Source organism: Mustelus asterias, chromosome 11, assembly GCF_964213995.1.
Source record: "Mustelus asterias chromosome 11, sMusAst1.hap1.1, whole genome shotgun sequence".
Classification (NCBI taxonomy): domain Eukaryota; kingdom Metazoa; phylum Chordata; class Chondrichthyes; order Carcharhiniformes; family Triakidae; genus Mustelus; species Mustelus asterias.
In genome coordinates this window covers 29069723-29089699 of record NC_135811.1, presented here as the reverse complement: position 1 = coordinate 29089699, position 19977 = coordinate 29069723, and the positions used below count along the sequence as shown (strand labels likewise).

General features: G+C 42.1%; 1 protein-coding gene across 8 annotated transcripts in view; it reads left to right on the top strand.

Moving 5' to 3' along the window:
* Window positions 1-19977, top strand: part of ate1 (arginyltransferase 1) — a 250584-nt gene that overhangs the window by 118788 nt on the left and 111819 nt on the right. For all 8 annotated transcript variants that reach the window (XM_078223360.1, XM_078223355.1, XM_078223357.1 and 5 more), the window contains one exon: window positions 15834-16015. In XM_078223360.1, the coding sequence (XP_078079486.1) occupies window positions 15834-16015 (182 nt within the window). The remainder of the gene's footprint in view (window positions 1-15833; window positions 16016-19977) is intronic.

Below are 19977 nucleotides of genomic sequence, written 5' to 3'. Positions count from 1 at the left end.
TAACCCTGAGACTAATCCCATCACCGACCCTAATCTGAAATCTCATGCCTGGGGACGGCACCTGCAAGCCGGCCGACCCAGGCAAATTGCCCCCCTTGCTCCAACCACCATGAACCCAAGGACTCGAAACTGAATATTCATGCCGACCAAGGCAAGTCGGATAATTCCTCGACTCAGGCCGACGCAAGAGCCCAGTTATAACCAATTTTTGCTCCAGGCAGGACCAGGATAGAGTCGGGCAAGCCAACTCCAGAAGAAGATTGTAGGTAGCCAGGGAGAGTGCCAAGATGGACTGTTTAGCTATCCACATGGGTATTCTGGGACTTTGTCTCAGTTGTTTTAGAAGCTGTTAGGCCCTTTATCCCTCATCCCCTTACCAATTCCCCATGTCCTCTCATAACCCCCACTCAACCCCATGCTGCCGATATCCTCATGCCACTCCATGGCCAGTCACTCAGTATCTACCATGGGCAGACTTAAGAACCACATGAAGATGAAAAAATAAACTTCCAACAATCTAATACAACTCTCACTCATACAAAATTGGGAATAAAGAAAACTTACATTTATGAAACACATTCAAAGCTTTTAACTCGCCTCAAAAACAAACACTTCTATTCCGTAATCACATGAAATCCCTTAATAGTCTTTTCAAGCTCAATCAAACTTCGAACTCAGAACTATCTGCTGAAATAATGCTGTTGAGGCTTCTGAAACTCAGCCAAGCATTCATAATGACATGATAACAACCCTTGGAAAAAAGCAGTAAAGATCTCTAGTGAAACTGTAAAATGTCACTTTTTCTCACTTGCACAAAATGGCCTATCAGTCAAAGCTGTTCAACGTTTTTTTTAAAATTCTCACTGATAACTTAAGCCTGCGTTTTTTCCAAGTTGAAAGAGCAGGGAATATAAAAAACACTGAAGAACATGACACTTAAACAGGCCTTAACCTCCCTAAAAGGGCATGCATATATATTCCATCAATTCATGACTCCCACACTGTGGGTTAACACCCTTGAAAGAACCAAAATGGGGTCTGTTTGATCTTAATACCGTTGAGCTCAGGTTTCCTGCCTTTGGGAATCACGGCCTGCTTTCCTCTCCCTGCTGTGTAAAAGTACATCTGTTGGAAATAGTGTGCGAGTTCCACATCCAGGTTCTGTCTGCCATTTTAAAAGGACGATGGAGTCTTCCCAACTCTGCAAAAATCCAGTTTACAATCCCTTAGCAATTAGTGAATTGACAAAAACATCTATTTTTGCATTAATAGTCTCAATGCAAATATCCTTAAAAATGTTTCATAGTGTTGAATGAGGTGTAACTGGGTTTTTAACGGTGTACTAACTTTTGAATGACTGCTAATGCCCTTCGGCTCTGAAAAGTTAATATATTTGCAGAAAGTTAAATGTTTCTGTAATAAAAATAAAAATTTTCATAAAGTTTGTAATATTTTAGCTTCTATCGTCATATTCGAATCTCATGGAATCCTTACAGTGAAGGAGGAGGCCATTCGGTCCATTGAGTCTGCACCAACTCTCTGACAGAGCATCTTACCACACCCTATCCTCTATTTACTCTGCGAATCCTCTTTACTTACACATCTTGGGACACTAAGGGCAATTTAACATGGTCAGTGAACGTAACCTCCACATCTTTGGACTGAGAGGAAACCCAAGCACCCAGAGGAAATCCAGGGGGAGAATGGGCAAACTCCCATAGTATTGTAATCATTTATTTCACTATATAAAAAGTTAAATTCAACTTTGGAGTGATCCAGTTGGCTGCTTACCCTTCTTATGATGGGAAATGCTGGAAAAACTCAGCAGGTCTGACAGCATCTGTGGAGAGGGAATAGAGCCCCAAGTTTCGAGTCAGGATAACCCTTCATCAGAGCAGCTCTGACAAAAATTCTCCTTAACCTCTTGAGTACACTAGAGCTTTATTTTCCAGGCACAACCTCAGACTTTCGGCCATGCCAAGCAAGATAGCACAGTTCCAAAGGGGTACCTTTGCCTCAATGGCCCACAGCACAGAGGCACCAACCTTTTCAGATCTTCAGGGCTCCACTCGTGTTCACTTCACTCTCTGCTCCTTGTAGCTCCTCCTTGAATTTAGAGCCTATTATTCTGCTCCTTTCTTTGATCTCACTTAAGGAGACCTGTCTCATGTCTTCATGTAACATTAACTATCTGGAAAGAAAATTTATTTATCTATCTTGTAAAGCCAAGATAAATTATCAAAACAAATCTCTAATAAACATAGTTCATTTATGCATTTGAAATATGAATCTTTTAGTCTCGTTGGCCACATGTTGTACCCTTGATCATCTCCTTTATGTGACCAGCTTTAATATTCTTTGAAGAAACAAAATAATAGCTTTGTATACGTGACAAAATACAACTGAGCAATTAAACAATTTTACAGTTAACCCGTTGGATATCTGCAAACAGTTCATTTTAAATCAGCATTATTAGAAAATGTGGAATCAGTCCTGCGTGCACTGAAAGAACATTGCTGATGGAAATAATGAAGATGAACTTTTATGTTAAGGTACTGATCTGATTCCTGCTATAGAATATGGTGTGTTGATCCAGCAGTCATTCTGTTAAGGTACTGGATCAGAACTCCAAGTTACATTTGGACGCCAGACTAGACCCCGACAATTTTTCTATTTTGGTATAATATAAATGTGAGGATAGGATGTTTCGCTCCAGGAGTAATTCCACTGACAGATTAGGACATTTTATAGTAAAACAAACTCTATTTAATAACACAGTTTAAATATAACTCTAACAAATGAAGCAGCTTAACCATTGACAGTTGAACAATATTTAAAAATGAGAGGAAGCAGTTTTACTTTTCCCATTCCAAGTAAGCAATATTCCTCTTAGAGGCTTAAATGCTATGTAGCAACCATAAATATACTTGTTATAATGGGTTGGACCATCTTGAAGCTTTCAGAGAGAAAAATAAGTTTCAGAAGTTTGCAGAAGCTTCTGCCTTCAAACAATTCCCAGCTTCTTCTCTCTGCTACAAACCGAGCTCTGCCCAATAACCACATCACCACATGATCCTGTCAATCTTCCCAAATAATCTTTTGAGTAACTAAAGTTCATTAGCTGTATCAAATTCCTAGCTGAAAGGAGTAATTATTCTAACATCTGAGCTCAATGTTTTCACAGGTATACTGACTGCCTGTAGAATAAAGCTGAATTTTAAACATTCCCCTTAAATATAAAAAAGCATATATAAATTCATATCAATTGCATTGCTAGCCTCACAATACAGAGCAGTAATTTCACACATTTAATCTCCGTTTTGTGTTGAGTTGGTTGTTTGATGCCAGGGAAACCGTTATGGTGCTGTAATTGGCTTCATCTGAAAAGGGTGCACATCTCGTGTGGATGTTTAATGGGATCAGACTCTGCTATCATAGCTGCCATAACCAACGCTTTTTAGTTAGACTCTTGCATTTATAATAAATATGAACAAAGCAATAAAGGATGACCAGCCCTTGTGGAACCATGGCCGAACAAGGAGACAACCTTCTGAGGGAAGTAGGAGAATGGAAATGGGCAAAAGTAATTGTGTATCTCGTAAGACGACTTTTCTTAAATTGTGAAATTTATTAAAAATATGAAATCAAGAATACAATAAGCAGCCTGCGTGCTACATACTCGAGAAATAGTTTTCCAAATATCCACTGACAATCCTCTGATCCACTGAGAATCTCATCTGGCTCGGTAGCAGAATCATTAGTGCTGTTGCCTCACAACACCAGGGACCCGGGTTCAATTCCAGCCTTGGGTCACGGAGTCTGCACGTTCTCCCTGTGTCTGTGAGAGTTTCATCCAGGTGCTCCGGTTTCCTCCCTCAGTCTGAAAGACATGCTGGTTAGGTGCATTGGTCATGTTAAATTCTCCCTCGGTGTACCCAAACAGGCGCTAGAGTGTGGCGAGTAGGGGATTTTCACATCAACTTCATTGCATTGTTAATGTGAATCTACTTGTGACACTAACAAATAAACTTTTTATTATTCCTTTATGGGATATCGATGCCGCTGGCCAGGCACCTACATCTAGCCCTCTGTTATTCTGCAGCTTCTGTTCTCCGAGCAGTATCTGGAGAACAGCACACAATTAATTAGCAGATCAGATTGGTGGTGAAGATGCAGGTCACAACAAAGTCAACAGCATAGGCCCAGAGCCTCTGATCTCCGAGGCGATGTAGCTAGCAGGTCCTCCCCAATATTCAATATCGGATCCCTCTGCCGCCCTGAAAAGGTCTGAGTTCATGTCAGTGACATTGGATCGCTCTGACTCACTGGAAAAATTGGGATTAAAATCAGTTCTAACTCCATCAGTTCTAACTCCTGGGCAACTATACCCCTACCCTCGAGTACCTCCATCCTGACCCCACTACTGGCCGCACCCCCGACTACCCTCCTTTTGACCAACCCTCGACTACTCACCTGAACCCTGACTGCCCCACAAAAGCTCCCTGCCGCAACTACCCTGATTATTCCCTCAATCTAATCTTCAGGCTCATCCCCTAACCCCAACTGTTACCCAAATTTCTGACTCTCCCCCTAATCCCCACAGACTATCCCCGATGGCCCCCATAGACACCTGCCACCCTACTCACGCACCTGCAACCCTTCCCCTCACCTATCTGCCTCCCTACCCCCTCACCCAATTACCTGCTACCTTACCCCCTCATCTACTTACCTTGCTGCACTACATGAGTTTGGAAGGATCCTCCATTGGAAGACACGGTTGGGTGGCATGGTGGCACAGTGTTTATCACTGCTGCCTCACAGTGCCAGGGACCTGGTTTCAGTTCCAGCCTCGGGTGACTATCTGTGTGGCGTTTGCACGTTCTCCCCAGTGATCAACGGCAGGAATCATGTCTGCATGGGTTTCCCCCGGGTGCTCCGGTTTCTTCTCACACTCCAAAAATGTACAGGTTAGATTGATTTTGGCCATGCTAAATTATCCTTTAGTGTCAGGGGGATTAGCAGGGTAAATACGTGGCATTCGAGGGATAGGGTGGGATTGTTATCGGTGCAGACTTGATGGGCCGAATGGCCCGCTTCTGCGCTGTGGGTTCTATGATAAGACAGGCTCGAAAAATCACAAGAATGTAAGTGAGTAACTTTGTGTCTGATGTGGTTGGAAGTAGGGATTCTGGCGCAGATCAGAGGTTCTTGGCTATCATATTGTATAACATTCCCCCATGTCCTAGAATATTATTGGGTGCTTAATACGTCAGAGAAATATTGCACATAGAATTGTGGAAAGGTTATGGCACAGAAAGAGGCAATTTGGCCCATTGTGCTGTGCCAGACCAAAAAAAGCGTTATCCAGCCTAATCCCACTTTCCAGTTCTTGGTCCATAGTCCTGCAGGTTAAAGCACTGCAAGTGCTTATGCAGGTCTCTTTTTACATCTGATGAGGGATTCTGTCTCTCCCACCAATGAGAGTTCCAGATCCCTACCACCCTCTGGGTGAGAATATTTTCCCCTCAACCCTCCCTTAAACTGTCTTCCAGTTATTTTCTTATTCTCCTGGACCCTGAGCAGGAGGGAAAAATGAAGATAGAAAGTTAAAAGCAGAGTAAATGAGGGATATTTTATGGAATACTTTGAAAACAGGGAAGAAAAAAGTTTGAGAAGGGATTTGCAAGAGGTACGACACAGTGGCCATAGAGTGTAGCAGAAAACAGAACTGGAATCAGTTGGTTAAAGTGGGGACATATGGATGAAGAAACTTTGTTAAAGTGAAATTAAACAAAGCCTGGTGAGATTTGACTCTGAAAATAAGTATCTGAAAATCTATTTGATGGGACAGATGATGACCAGGAGAATCTTTGTCAACTGTTAAATGAGAACATGGGCTGCACCATTCTAAATAAATTGTAATTTGCAAAGAGCATGTTGAGCATGTGAGCGCATTCACTGTGAAAAAAGATATGGGCCGGAACTCTACCACCTCACCCGCCACGGAATTGGCACTGGTGAGGGTCCGACAAATTTCCATTGACCTCGGGTGGCAATTTTCGGTCTCACCCGAGCGAGGCCGTAAAATCCTGCCCGTAGTGTCCTTAGGAACAAGTTAAGAACAAAGAACAATACAGCACAGGAACAGGCCCTTCGGCCCTCCAAGCCCGCGCCGCTCCCCGGTCCAGGATTGAATCCAGGATCCCCGCCCAATTTTCCAGCCTATCTACATCCTAATATCCTATCCACCGAGCTGTCCCTCACAGCTACGATGCTTTGTTCATCACAACCTATTAACTCACCCCCACCCCCCCATTCCAGACCATGTGATCTCCAGGGAGAGGCGAAAACCCAGAGTGAAAACCCCAGGGCCAATATGGGGGAAAAAAATCTGGGAAATTTCTCTCCGACCCCCTGTGGCGATCGAAACGAGTCCAGGAGATCACACTGGCCCTGATCAGAAAATGCTTCCCAACCCTATTCATTTCCACTTCTGCTTTACGAACACCATCTGAATTCCCTGCCCCCGAGATAGGTTCCCAACTATCCGCAGTCTCGCTCTGTACTGGCACCAGCAAGATGATCATAGAATGAAGCCTTGAAACGTGAAACAAAGAACAATTAGCCCGCGCCGCTCCCTGGTCCAAACTAGACCACTCTTTTGTATCCCTCCATTCCCACTCCGTTCATATAGCTGTCTAGATAAGTCTTAAACGTTCCCAGTGTGTCCGCCTCCACCACCTTGCCCGGCAACACATTCCAGGCCCCCACGACCCTCTGTGTAAAATATGTCCTTCTGATATCTGTGTTAAACCTCCCCCCCCTTCACCTTGAACCTATGACCCCTCGTGAACGTCACCACAGACCAGGGGAAAAGCTTCCCACCGTTCACCCTATCTATGCTTTTCATAATTTTATACACCTCTATTAAGTCTCCCCTCATCCTCCGTCTTTCCAAGGAGAACAACCCCAGTTTCCCCAATCTCTCCTCACAACCAAGCCCCTCCATACCAGGCAACATCCTGGTAAACCTCCTCTGTACTCTCTCCAAAGCCTCCACGTCCTTCTGGTAGTGTGGCGACCAGAACTGGACGCAGTATTCCAAATGCGGCCGAACCAACGTTCTATACATCTGCAACATCAGACCCCAACTTTTATACTCTATGCCCCGTCCTATAAAGGCAAGCATGCCATATGCCTTCTTCACCACCTTCTCCACCTGTGACGTCACCTTCAAAGATCTGTGGACTTGCACACCCAGGTCCCTCTGCGTCTCTACACCCTTTATGGTTCTTCCATTTATCGTGTAGCTCCTCCCTACATTATTCCCACCAAAATGCATCACTTCGCATTTATCAGGATTGAACTCCATCTGCCATTTGTTTGCCCAAATTTCCAGCCTATCTATATCCTGTTAGTTAAATAATGACAACTATGGGCGAGAGGTCTGGTCGATGGCTTGAAAATAAACTAAAGTAATTTTGGTAATAGTTTGAAAATGAGGAACAAAGCCTAGCTTAGGGTTAGGTAGCATGTCAAGCTGCCTAAGCTCCCTAATTTAGCTTGAGATGGTAGCCAGGAAGTTGAGTTAGAGCACTGCATGCACATGTTTAAATGCAAGCACAGAACCCCATCATCCAGTGTCTAATTCTTCATGTTATGAGGTAGAAGTGAAAATGTCCATTTTCTAGTAATGGTAAAAGCATAATAAAATAAAGTTATGATGAATAGAGCTTGTGTTGTACTGCATGCAGTGTGAACTCAGGCTATTGTGAGAGTTTCCTTTAGGGGTCTTGCATCATCCAGGTTTAAGACATTCAGAAGCTTACTAGAAATCTTGCTCTGCATCTGCACTGCAACTTTTCCATTGATATGCACCCAAAAATGTTTTCATTTAAACTACATTTGGTGTGTTTTAAAAGGTTAGTTTTATAGAACATAGAAAGCCACAGCACAAACAGGCCCTTCGGCCCACAAGTTGCGCCGATCACATCCCCACCTCTAGGCCTATCTATAGCCCTCAATCCCATTAAATCCCATGTACTCATCCAGAAGTCTCTTAAAAGACCCCAACGAGTTTGCCTCCACCACCACCGACGTCAGCCGATTCCACTCACCCACCACCCTCTGAGTGAAAAACTTACCCCTGACATCCCCCCTGTACCTACCCCCCAGCACCTTAAACCTGTGTCCTCTCGTAGCAACCATTTCAGCCCTTGGAAATAGCCTCTGAGAGTCCACCCTATCCAGACCCCTCAACATCTTGTAAACCTCTATCAGGTCACCTCTCATCCTTCGTCTCTCCAGGGAGAAGAGACCAAGCTCCCTCAACCTATCCTCATAAGGCATGCCCCCCAATCCAGGCAACATCCTTGTAAATCTCCTCTGCACCCTTTCAATGGCTTCAACATCTTTCCTGTAATGAGGTGACCAGAACTGCGCGCAGTACTCCAAGTGGGGTCTAACCAGGGTCCTATAAAGCTGCAGCATTATCTCCCGACTCCTAAACTCAATCCCTCGATTAATGAAGGCCAGTACGCCATACGCCTTCTTGACCGCATCCTCCACCTGCGAGGCCGATTTAAGAGTCCTATGGACCCGGACCCCAAGGTCCTTCTGATCCTCTACACTGCTAAGAATGGTACCCTTCATTTTATACTGCTGCTCCATCCCATTGGATCTGCCAAAATGGATCACTACACACTTATCCGGGTTGAAGTCCATCTGCCACTTCTCCGCCCAGTCTTGCATTCTATCTATGTCTCGCTGCAACTTCTGACATCCCTCCAAACTATCCACAACACCACCTACCTTGGTGTCGTCAGCAAACTTACCAACCCATCCCTCCACTTCCTCATCCAGGTCATTTATGAAAATGACAAACAGCAAGGGTCCCAGAACAGATCCCTGGGGCACTCCACTGGTCACTGACCTCCATGCAGAGAAAGACCCCTCCACAGCCACTCTCTGCCTTCTGCAGGCAAGCCAGTTCTGGATCCACAAGGCAACAGCCCCTTGGATCCCATGCCCTCTCACTTTCTCAAGAAGTCTTGCATGAGTCACCTTTCAATGGAATCTTTTCTCACAATGATTTAACTTACTTCCAGGTAGGACAACCAAGGAGTTGCATAGATTAAATGTGTGAAATGTATTTGTTCCAGCTAACCAAGTTGGGAAAGGGCATAGAGTACTGGAGCACAGATGAAGTGGTTGGATCAATGGTCAATAAACACCACGAGTATTTTTCATGCTTCGTAAATTATTATTTCTATGAAGTTTCATCACTTTCCTTGATTTTCAATTTCAGAGGCCAGTTGCCTCTTTGATATGAGTTTGCTTTCTGCAGTGCTTTGATGAATGTCCAAAGAATAGATGCCACGCTCCTGTCTATAATAGCTTCAGTGCGATCAATCTCAGAGGGTGAAATAAAGTACTTTGTGTTTTGTAATGTGTGAAGTTTGAGATGTTGGTCCTGAAATGCATTTTCCAAACTAGCGAGTAAATTGAGGGTCATTTGGATGAGATCATATTTCTATTTAAATGAAATAACTTTGGAAAGGACAGCTTGTCTGTATTGTCCTCTACCTTTTTTGTTAAATGGTAAGAAGCAAGTGGATATCTATGCTACAAATGCCTTTTCATTGAATAGTTTTAGCACATGTGCTAACAATTAATGGAAGTCCCAGATCACTTTGTAGGCTTTGATCTGGCTACTGTATTCATTTTTGTTTCAATATTGTTATTAAAATTGTAATGGAAAACAGTTGCAATGGTTATTATACCACATTCCTTGTTGGACATGGTTGCTTGTGTTTATTTTTTGAAAAAATATTCTATATTACTTTCTGAAGAAGTCGATTCCCAATGATCAAGGTCACTTATTAATGATGACTAAGTAAGTCAAGTTAGATGCCAGTGAGAATGCTGGTTATTCTGGGGATTATACTCCTGGTTCTACTGTAGAGTAAAAGAGACTCAAAAAATGAATGATACATGGGTTTGAACAGCTTTTGAACTGTTCCAAGTTAACATAGCTTGTATGAGACTTGAATCAGACACCAGAATCATGGAAATCGAACAACAGCAAGAATGCAAGATTTTGTCTTTGGCTGTAATATTTTTCTATAAATTCTAATTGTATCAAATTACAATTTTGCTCAGTAAAACATTATTAACCCGCTAGCAGTAAATGCTGATAATTTAAAAATCTTGCATTATTGCTCTTGGTCCAGCGAGACAGCCCTGAAATACTGACAAAGAAACACTGTTAGGGTAAATGGTGGTTTAGAACAAGCCAAAAGAAGCACAGTGCCCACAGAACACTGCCAGACAAACCACAAGTACCCCCGTAACTTGGAACAGCATTCTAATTTTCTTGAACTGCCCTTAGTCACTGTATCCCATTTGTAACATTCTGAAAACATGAGCCAATAACCAAGCCAAAAACTACTTACTGCTCATTACAAACAGTTCTAAAATTTGTACATTTAAATGATCATATTAAATTGAGCAGTATTAGCCTTGAGAGCAACTGGATAGAAAAAGAGAAAAACTGAAGCAACCTTGGGGAGCAGAGAGCTGGATCTGCCAGTAGCATCAAAATGAGGAACTCCAAACCTGATGCCAGAAACACACAAAGAATAGATAGCTGGACCAAGAGCAATAATGCAAGATTTTTTAATTATCAGCATTTTTTGGCTAAAATCAAGTGTGGTCTGCTGATGCTGCACTTGGTCATGGCCATTGGGTTGCATTTAAGCTTCATTTTCATATGAAGCAATTTTTAAAAGCGGCATCTCGGCCTTTTGGCTAAGATGCAAATGAGATCAAGCCTTGGGGGCGGAGACGTCTGCCTACTCCAATTAGCTTGGCTCATGTAGATCAGGCCCAAGACAGGGTAAAGGGTCTCATACCCTGTCTTGTCAGTTTGGATCGGAAATGTCTCAACTTGTTGAGACTCTGAATTGGACTTGATTTGATTGAATTGGAAAAGTATTTAAAAAAATTACTACTAGCGGGTTAATAATGTTTTACTGAGCAAAATTGATACAATTAGAATTTATAGGAAAATATTACAGCCAAAGACAAAATCTTGCATTCTTGCTGTTGTGTGATTTCCATGATTCTGGTGTCTGATTCAATAGTCCAGATGACCAATGTGCAATTCCAGCAGTTTTTCTTGGAAAGTGGTAAACCTGTCATCTTGTGAATACTACTCTTTAATGGACTTATGGAAGAAAATCTTTCAACTGATGGTATAAATCTGTTTCTGTAACTGCAAGAAATGATTGTAGATTTGAAATGTAGCAATTGAAAGTTTATTTTAGTGATAATTTATTATAATTTAGTGTGAGCTCTTTATAGATGCAAGCTTTAAAAGCATTCTCAACTATTCCTTGAAAATATCTGATTAAGGAACTGAATCTTAAGAATTTTGTCTGCTGCTTTGCACTTAATCATCAAAGCATCAAATCATTAATAAAAAGTGCATCTTAAAAGGAAACGAGAGTCTTATATTTAAAAAAATAATAATTTGTAGTGAACTGCACAGAACCTGCAGGTAAATGTTTCATAAAAGATGCATGAAGTGCGTCAGCCAGATAGTGTTCTGAACATACCGATTAGTTTAGCACCATAGAGTATACTTTTTTCTAACTCCAGTAAGGACCAAGTGACAGTCTAAGTTTCCCTAAAGCAGACTGGTGGAAAATACTTCAGAGTTTGACCTGAATTATAACAATATAACAAGGTGTTTTATAAAAATTTTGCACTTTGAATTTGGCTAGGGTGAGCATGAGAGATTTCACATTAGGTATGATTCAACTGACCCACGAAGGAGCTTGTTTAAGAATATAAAAACACAAACTCAATTTACAAGATAATGGTTGGAATGCGAGTCTTCCAACCAAGACTCACATTCCAACCATTATCTTGTGAATTGAGTTTGTGTCTATATAAGCCCTGTTTGTGAACATGACTCCCACTCATCTGATGAAGGAGCAGCGCTCCGAAAGCTTGTGCTACCAAATAAACCTGTTGGACTTCAACCTGGTGTTGTGAGACTTCTTACTGTGCTTACCCCAGTCCAATGCCGGCATCTCCACATCATCCCTTAAGGCACACACAGACAAGCTTGGAGTCAGAACATCTTCCCAAACACCAGGGAGAGACTCTAGGCAAGCCAGCCAATAGCTTTTCCACTCCAGGAAGGCCAGGAACCTTGCTTCCAGCTAACAGCAGAATTTCCAAAACCAGGGGGAGAGAGAGAGAAACACTTCTTTTCAGCTTGATGTCCCTTCTAAACTAAAACTGAAAATGAATCCGTAGATTTTTTCCTGGGGAGGAACCACCTGATTTTGACTTGTCAATCAGTCTTCCACTTCACAATGCAAGGTCATAAAAGATCGCAGAGTAAAAATAAGCAATTTAAGCCATTGAAGTAGCAATATAAGGACTTCTAGCAGCCAGGCGGTGACCTAATGAAAAAAAAACTGAAGCTGGTCAGCTGCAGAGAAAATGATTTAAAAAAAAACATTTCTTAAAGGTACCCTAACGTCACAATATTCCAAGCTGATCGAGCATTGTATTGTGAACCTCAGAAAATATAAACATGTTCTCTGTTCCTGTAACTTCATCTCTACTCATCTTCAATTATTCTTTTATTGCCATTCTGTCCTACATTCTTCTCCTTCATCTCATTGTTTCCTCCACACACTGTTCATTCTAATTTAAAATATATTTCAGTCAGCAGCCTGTCAATCCTAGCAGCCTATAATGATATAATGTTGATATCCGTTCGAAGTGGTTGAACGCTGCTGTCAAACGACTGGAAAACATCTACTTGGAAATAACTTCAAAAGAAACTAGTTGTAAGCAGTGCAAAAGTTGTTTGTGTGTTAAAGGCTTGATTTTTGCTGACTGAAGCTTTCTATCAAATTTTGAGTAACTTAATCTGGGTTTTTGCAAATCAAAACTACTCATCATGTACTTCTGCAGATTTCTGTAAAATTACAGAACTTGGGTTTCAACTCCAAAGCAGAACTCAACTGTTGTAAGGTTACTCGGTGTCTCACTAAGCGGTCTGGGGATATGTGTGATTGAACGTAAACTGTTTATTGTTGACGAACAACTATACACATTTCTCCAAGGTAATAGTCCTAACTAGGTGCTGTCTTCATGCCAATTTCTTTCAAACTCTCACTACACACAGTTCCACTATCATGTGACTCTCCACATCATAATGTAGACGGGACAGTTTCCCAGTCCCATTTTAGCCCTTACTACCCTGAACACCCATATATTACATCAAGCAGTGTAGGAATTATGAACAAAGCAAAATACTGCACTGAAAATTTGAGATTAAAACAGAAACTTCTGGGAAAACTCATCAGGCCTGCCAGCATCTGTGAAAGGTCTGTGACCGGAAACATTCACTGTCTTTCTCTAATCAGAGATAAAAACAGAAAGTACTAGAAGTACTCAGCATGTCGGGCCCAAGGTCACAAGAAATGGGAGCAGGAGTAGACCACGTCACATGTTGAGACTGCTCTGCCATTTAATGCGGTCATGGTTGATCTTGGGTTTCAACTCTATATTCCTGCATAGTCTCCAAATCCATTGATTCCTTGAGAGACCAAAAGTCTGTCTATCTCGGCCATAAATGTATTCACAGATGAAGCACCCACAAACTTGTGGGGCAGAGGATTCCAAAGATTCATAACCCTTTGAGTGAAGTAATTTCTCCTCCTCCTCAGTCCTAAATGATTGCCCCCTTATCCTGAGATTGTGCCCTCATGTTTTCGATTCCTCACCCAGTGGAAACAATCTTGCAGCATCTCCCTGTCGAGCCCCTTCAAAATCTTGTTCATTTCAATGAAATTCCCTCATTATTCTGAATTTCAGAGAATATTAGGCCAAATTATTCAGCCTTTCATCATAGGACAACCTTTTTAGGAACCAGTTTAGTGAACCTTCGCTATACTGCCTCCAATGCAAGCAAATCCTGTCTTTAATTGTGGACATGATGTGGAGGTGCCGGCGTTGGACTGGGGTGAACACAGTAAGAGTTTTAATAACACCAGGTTAAAGTCCAACAGGTTTATTTGGTAGCAAATACCATTAGCTTTCGGAGCGCTGCTCCTTTGTCAGATGGAGGGGAAATGTCACACTCCATCTGACGAAGGAGCAGCGCTCCGAAAGCTAATGGTATTTGCTACCAAATAAACCTGTTGGACTTTAACCTGGTGTTATTAAAACTCTCTTACTTTAAATGTGGAGGCCAGACTTTCACACACTACTCCAGATGTGGTCTCACCAAAACCCTGTACAATTGTAGCAGGTCGTCTTTATTCCTATACTCAACATGCCATTTATCTTTTTAAATACATGCTATACTTGCATGGTAACTTCCTGTGTTATTGTAAGAGCACACCCAAGTTTCTTTGAACATCAACACTTACAGGCCTCCCACCTTTTAAAAATATTCTGCTTTTTAATTCTCATGACCAAAGTGAATAACTTCCTCACATCTGCCATCTTGTTGACACTCACTTCACCTGTATTTGGAACAGGTGTAGACCATCCATCCTCTTAAGCCTGTTTTGCCTTTGAACTAGATCAGCTAGGCTGATCTTCTACCTTATCTCCATTTTCCTGAACTATCCCCATATTCCGTAATGTCAATATCCAGAAATTATCGATGTCTTGCACGTACTCAATGACTGAGCTTCCACAACCCTCAGGGGTAGTGAATTCCAAAGATTTGCTGTCTTTTTAATTAAGAAATTCCTCCTAATCTCAGCTGACCCCTTACCTTGCCAGGGGAAGCATCCTTTGTGCATGTACCCTGTCGAACCCTCTAAGAATTTTGTACATTTCAGTGAAATCACCTCTCATTCTTCTAAACACTAGCGAATACAGCCTCTGTCTCCTCAATTTCTCCTCCTCGGACAGTTCTGCCATCCCAGGAATTTGTCTGGTGGACCTGTGTTACACCCCCTCTATGGCAGATAGATCCTTCCTTGGGCAAGGAGATAAAAACTGGACATAATATTCCAATGCCCCAAAGCCAAGCTCCGCCCTTCCACGTAATGAGGCTTGGTTGAGAGTCCAGACAACTTTAAAGGATGATTAATGCTTTTATTGGTGAGCGTTATGAATGAATTATTTTTTGAAGCTTTTTCAGAACACATCCCACTATACACTAGAGGGTTCATTGGTTCCAGGTAGTGTATCATGGGTAAAAGGGCATGGAAATGCCATAGGTTGGCATAGAGGACATAAGGAGCCATAGTGGCTGGGTAGAGGGCAGAGCTGCGTCCCTGATTTGGACAAGAGGAACATACCTCAGTTGTTCACAGCATGATGTATTTATTTTATTATACTTGTTGCATTCGTTGAGAATTCACCAGCCAATGTTTGGGAATGAGTTTTTACTTTTGCCAGGCTGGCTGCAGAATATTGTATCTTGACTGAGAAGATTTATATTTGAGATATTGATTGAAAGCCTTTTAATGATTGTTTAAAACAATTATGACATACTTTTCAGCAAATTGATGTTAGCTTTAAAAAAGAATGGATATATTGGCTTCCTCATTTTGGAATTGCCAAGTGTTTGTCTTAAAATGCCAGTTGTAAGTGCAACTTAAAATTAATTTTGCAGACTGCGTAATTTTCAGGGTCAAGCCTAAAGCGAGATTACTGCAGCACAATTTATAAGATGTCAAACTTCTGACTTCTATATATGTTTCATTTCTGTATCATTTAATTTGCGTTAAACTGCAAATTTTGCAAATTGCTTGAACATCCTCTCATAAGATTTTTCCCTTTTCCAGGCAGAGAATCCACCAGATGGGCCTGCTTCAGGTTACGGATCATTTCACCAACAGTACTGGTTGGATGGAAAGATTATTGCAGTTGGAGTAATTGACATTCTTCCGCACTGTGTCTCCTCTGTGTACCTTTATTATGATCCTGATTATGCATTCTTGTCATTGGGTGTTTATTCTGCTCTCAGGTATTATTTTGCTTTATGGTTTTATTTTGCTTTTAATGTGTGCTTTGATTTAAAATATTTGGAGTTTACTAATTTGTATTATATCCTCGGGTCAGACACATTGTAACCTCTCCTCTCCGGAATGCTTGTGAGCATTTCTGGATTTTAGAATTCTCTGGATTATAGAATAATGTTAGAATGTCTAACCGCGAGTGTGTGAACCAGAAGACAGAGCAGATGTAAACGTTTACCTGAAACAGTGATAAAATATTATAAAACAGCAAAAAAAATAGTTCTGTCTTTCCCAATACTGTATCCTCTATGTTTCTGCTCTCAAAACACTGTGCTAAAATGCTGCCATTGCTGCTGAGGGAATCCTTGGAACAACTGGTGTTTTTGAATGATTTATGTTCCGGAGAGATTACAGTGTATTTGTATAGAGATTTAAATGATTGTATTTTGCTTTTAAATTTACCTGTTACTTTATATAACGGGCGAAACAGACTAAAATATATTATGCCTAACATTATGCTCACAGATCTGCTTATATAATTTTCCAAAGCTTCCTAGATTTGGGAATTTTACTCGGGGAAAGGAAAATTGGAGATACTTAATGATGTTCGAAAGGAGGAAAGGGAAATGGGTGGCTACTGACCTGTCCATTCAACATCAATTATGAAGAGGTTACTGGAATCTATTATCAAAGAAAGAGTGTCTGCATAACTTGGTTGAGTATCTGCAAGAATCCGCTGATCAAGAAGAGTCTGTATGGATTTGTGGACTGTAACTGATATTTTTTAAGATGACCATTGACATTGTAGATGGGGTCGATGGATGTTTTCTATATCTGCTAGGCCGAAAGGATTCTTTTTCTAACTTGCAGGCTGGACATCTGTACTGGGACCTCGGCTTTTCAGACAAAGGGATAGAGAAATGTAAATGCAAGTTTTCAAATTAAACTGTTAGGATTCCGAGTAAGTTATGTAAAATTTGCAAAGTGAGTTGGCACAATTATGTACTTAAATTATGAAGACCGATTGGAAAAACATGGGTTTATTCCCTTGTGTTTCCACAACCCCCTGGGGTAGAGTATTCCAAAGATGTGCTGCCTTTTTAGTGAAGAAATAAGAAAAGGTTGAGAGGTGATTTAATCAAAGCATTTACAATAATATAGGAATTTGCTGAGATAGATACAGTGAAATCACTTGCTTTGTTGGTGGAGACCAGAATAAGAAGAGAACAATAATAAAATTAGAGCTGGATGATTTAAGAGTGAGATCAGGAAACATTTTTTTCATACAAGAGGAGTGAAAATCTAGCATTCTCACACTCAGCAGGCTGCAGGTGCTGGGCCACTTGAAATTTTCACCACTTTCACCAATAAATTTTTGTTGGTTAAGGATATCAAAGTACATAGAAAATGAGAAGTAAATTTGCTGATGACACCAAGATTGATGGAGTAGTGGATGAGGTGGAGGGCTTTTGTAGGCTGCAAAGAGACAGAGATAGGATGCAAAGCTGGGCTGAAAAATGGCAAATGGAGTTTAACCCTGATAAATGTGAGGTGATTCATTTTGGTAGGACTAATTTAAATGTGGATTACAGGGTCAAAGGTAGGGTTCTGAAGACTGTGGAGGTACAGAGAGATCTTGGGGTCCATATCCACAGATCTCTAAAGGGTGCCACTCAAGTGGATAGAGCTGTGAAGGCGGCCTATAGTGTGTTAGCTTTTATTAACAGGGGGTTGGAGTTTAAGAGCCGTGGGGTTATGCTGCAACTGTACAGGACCTTGGTGAGACCACATTTGGAATATTGTGTGCAGTTCTGGTCACCTCACTATAAGAAGGATGTGGAAGCGCTGGAAAGAGTGCAGAGGAGATTTACCAGGATGCTGCCTGGTTTGGAGGGTAGGTCCTATGAGGAAAGGTTGAGGGAGCTAAGGCTGTTCTCTCTGGAGCGGAGGAGGCTGAGGGGAGACTTAATAGAGGTTTATAAAATGATGAAGGGAGTGAACGTTCAAAGACTATTTCCTCGGGTGGATGGAGCTATTACAAGAGAACATAACTATAGGGTTCATGGTGGGAGATATAGGAAGGATATCAGAGGTAGGTTCTTTACGCAGAGAGTGGTTGGGGTGTGGAATGGACTGCCTGCAGTGATAGTGGAGTCAGACACTTTAGGAACATTTAAGCAGTTATTGGACAGGCACATGGAGCACTCCAGGATGATAGGGAGTGGGATAGCTTGATCTTGGTTTCAGATAAAGCTCGGCACAACATTCTGGGCCGAAGGACCTGTTCTGTGCTGTACTGTTCTATGTTCTATTGAATGGATTTGAGGTACAAATCTAACCAAATGGTGAACACACTCGAGGGGCTTCTTGATTTTGTTGTTCCTATGTTGTAGGATTGAAGTAGTTATGTATGAAATGGGATAGACTTGAACAGATCTACAACTTGACTGCACATGCATGAACCGTTGTGGGCCATCAATGGCAGCAGAATTGTACTTCACCACAATCTTTAACTTCATGGCCCAGTATATAACCCGCTCTACCATTACCACCAAGCTCAGGGATCAACCCTGGTTCAATGTAGAGCGCAGGCGGGCATGCCAGGAGCAACACGAGGCATGCCTAAAATGAGGGGTCAACCTGATCAAGCTACAATACTGAGCTACTTGTGTGCCAAGCAACAGGTAATAGACAGAGCGAAGCAAATCCTCAACCAATGGATCAGATGCAAGCTCTGCAGTCCTGCCACATCGAGTTGTGAATCATGGTGGACAATTAAACAACTTGCTGGAGGAGGAGGTTCCACAGATATCCCCATCCTCAATGATAGAGGAGCAGCCCAGCAGGCTGAAGCACTTGTAACAATCTTCATAACTCCTCAAATGCTGAAGCAATCCAGGATCAAATGCAGCAAGACCTGGATTATATCCAGGTTTAGGCTGACAAGTGGCAAAGTAACATTTGCGCCACACAGTGCCAAGCATTGACCATCTCCAACAAGAGTGAATCTAACCATCGCCCTTTGACATTTTCATCGCTGAATCCCCAACTATCAACATCCGGGGGGGTTGGCATTGACCAGAAGTGTACCTGGACTAGTCATATAAACACTGTGGCTTCAAGAGCAGGTCAGAGGCTGGGAATCTTGCAGTGAGTAACTCACCTCCTGACTCCCCAAAAGCTGTCCACAATCTACAAAGCACAAATCAGGAGTGTATGAAGTACTCTCTACTTGCCTGGATGAGTGCAGCACCAGCAACACTCAAGACGCTCGACACCATTCAGGACAAAGCAGTTTGCTGGATTAATACCCCTTTCACAAATATTTAACCTTCCACCACAGTGTCAGTAGTGTGTACCATCTACAAGACCAGGACCTTCCAGGGAAGGATAGCAGCTGCCTGTGAACACCACCATCTGGGAATTCCCCTTCAAGTCACTCACCATCCTGACTTGAAACTATTATGCTGTTCCTTCACTGTCACTGGATCAAAATCCTGGAACTCCCTTCCATATAGCACTGTGGATGTACCTACACCTCGGGGACAGCAGGGATTAAAGAAGGTAGTTTACCACCACCTCAAGGACAACTTGGGATGGACAATAAATGCTGGCCTGGCCAGTGGCATCCACATCCCGTAAAAGAATAATAAAAAGTTTACAGAAGTTTATTTATTAATGTCACAAGTAGGCTTACATTAACACTGCAATGAAGTTACTGTGAAAATCTTCTAGTCGCCACACTCTGGCGCCTCTTCGGGTACACTGAGGGAGAATTTAGCATGGCCGATGCACCTAACTAGCACATCTTTTGGATTGTGGGAGGAAACTGGAGGACCCGGAGGAAACCCACGCAGACAGAGGGAGAATGTGCAGACTCTACACAGACAGTGACCCAAGCCAGGAATCGAACCCAGGTCCTCGCGCTGTGAGGCTAACCACTGCCACAGTGCTGCCCCCAATAGGAAAG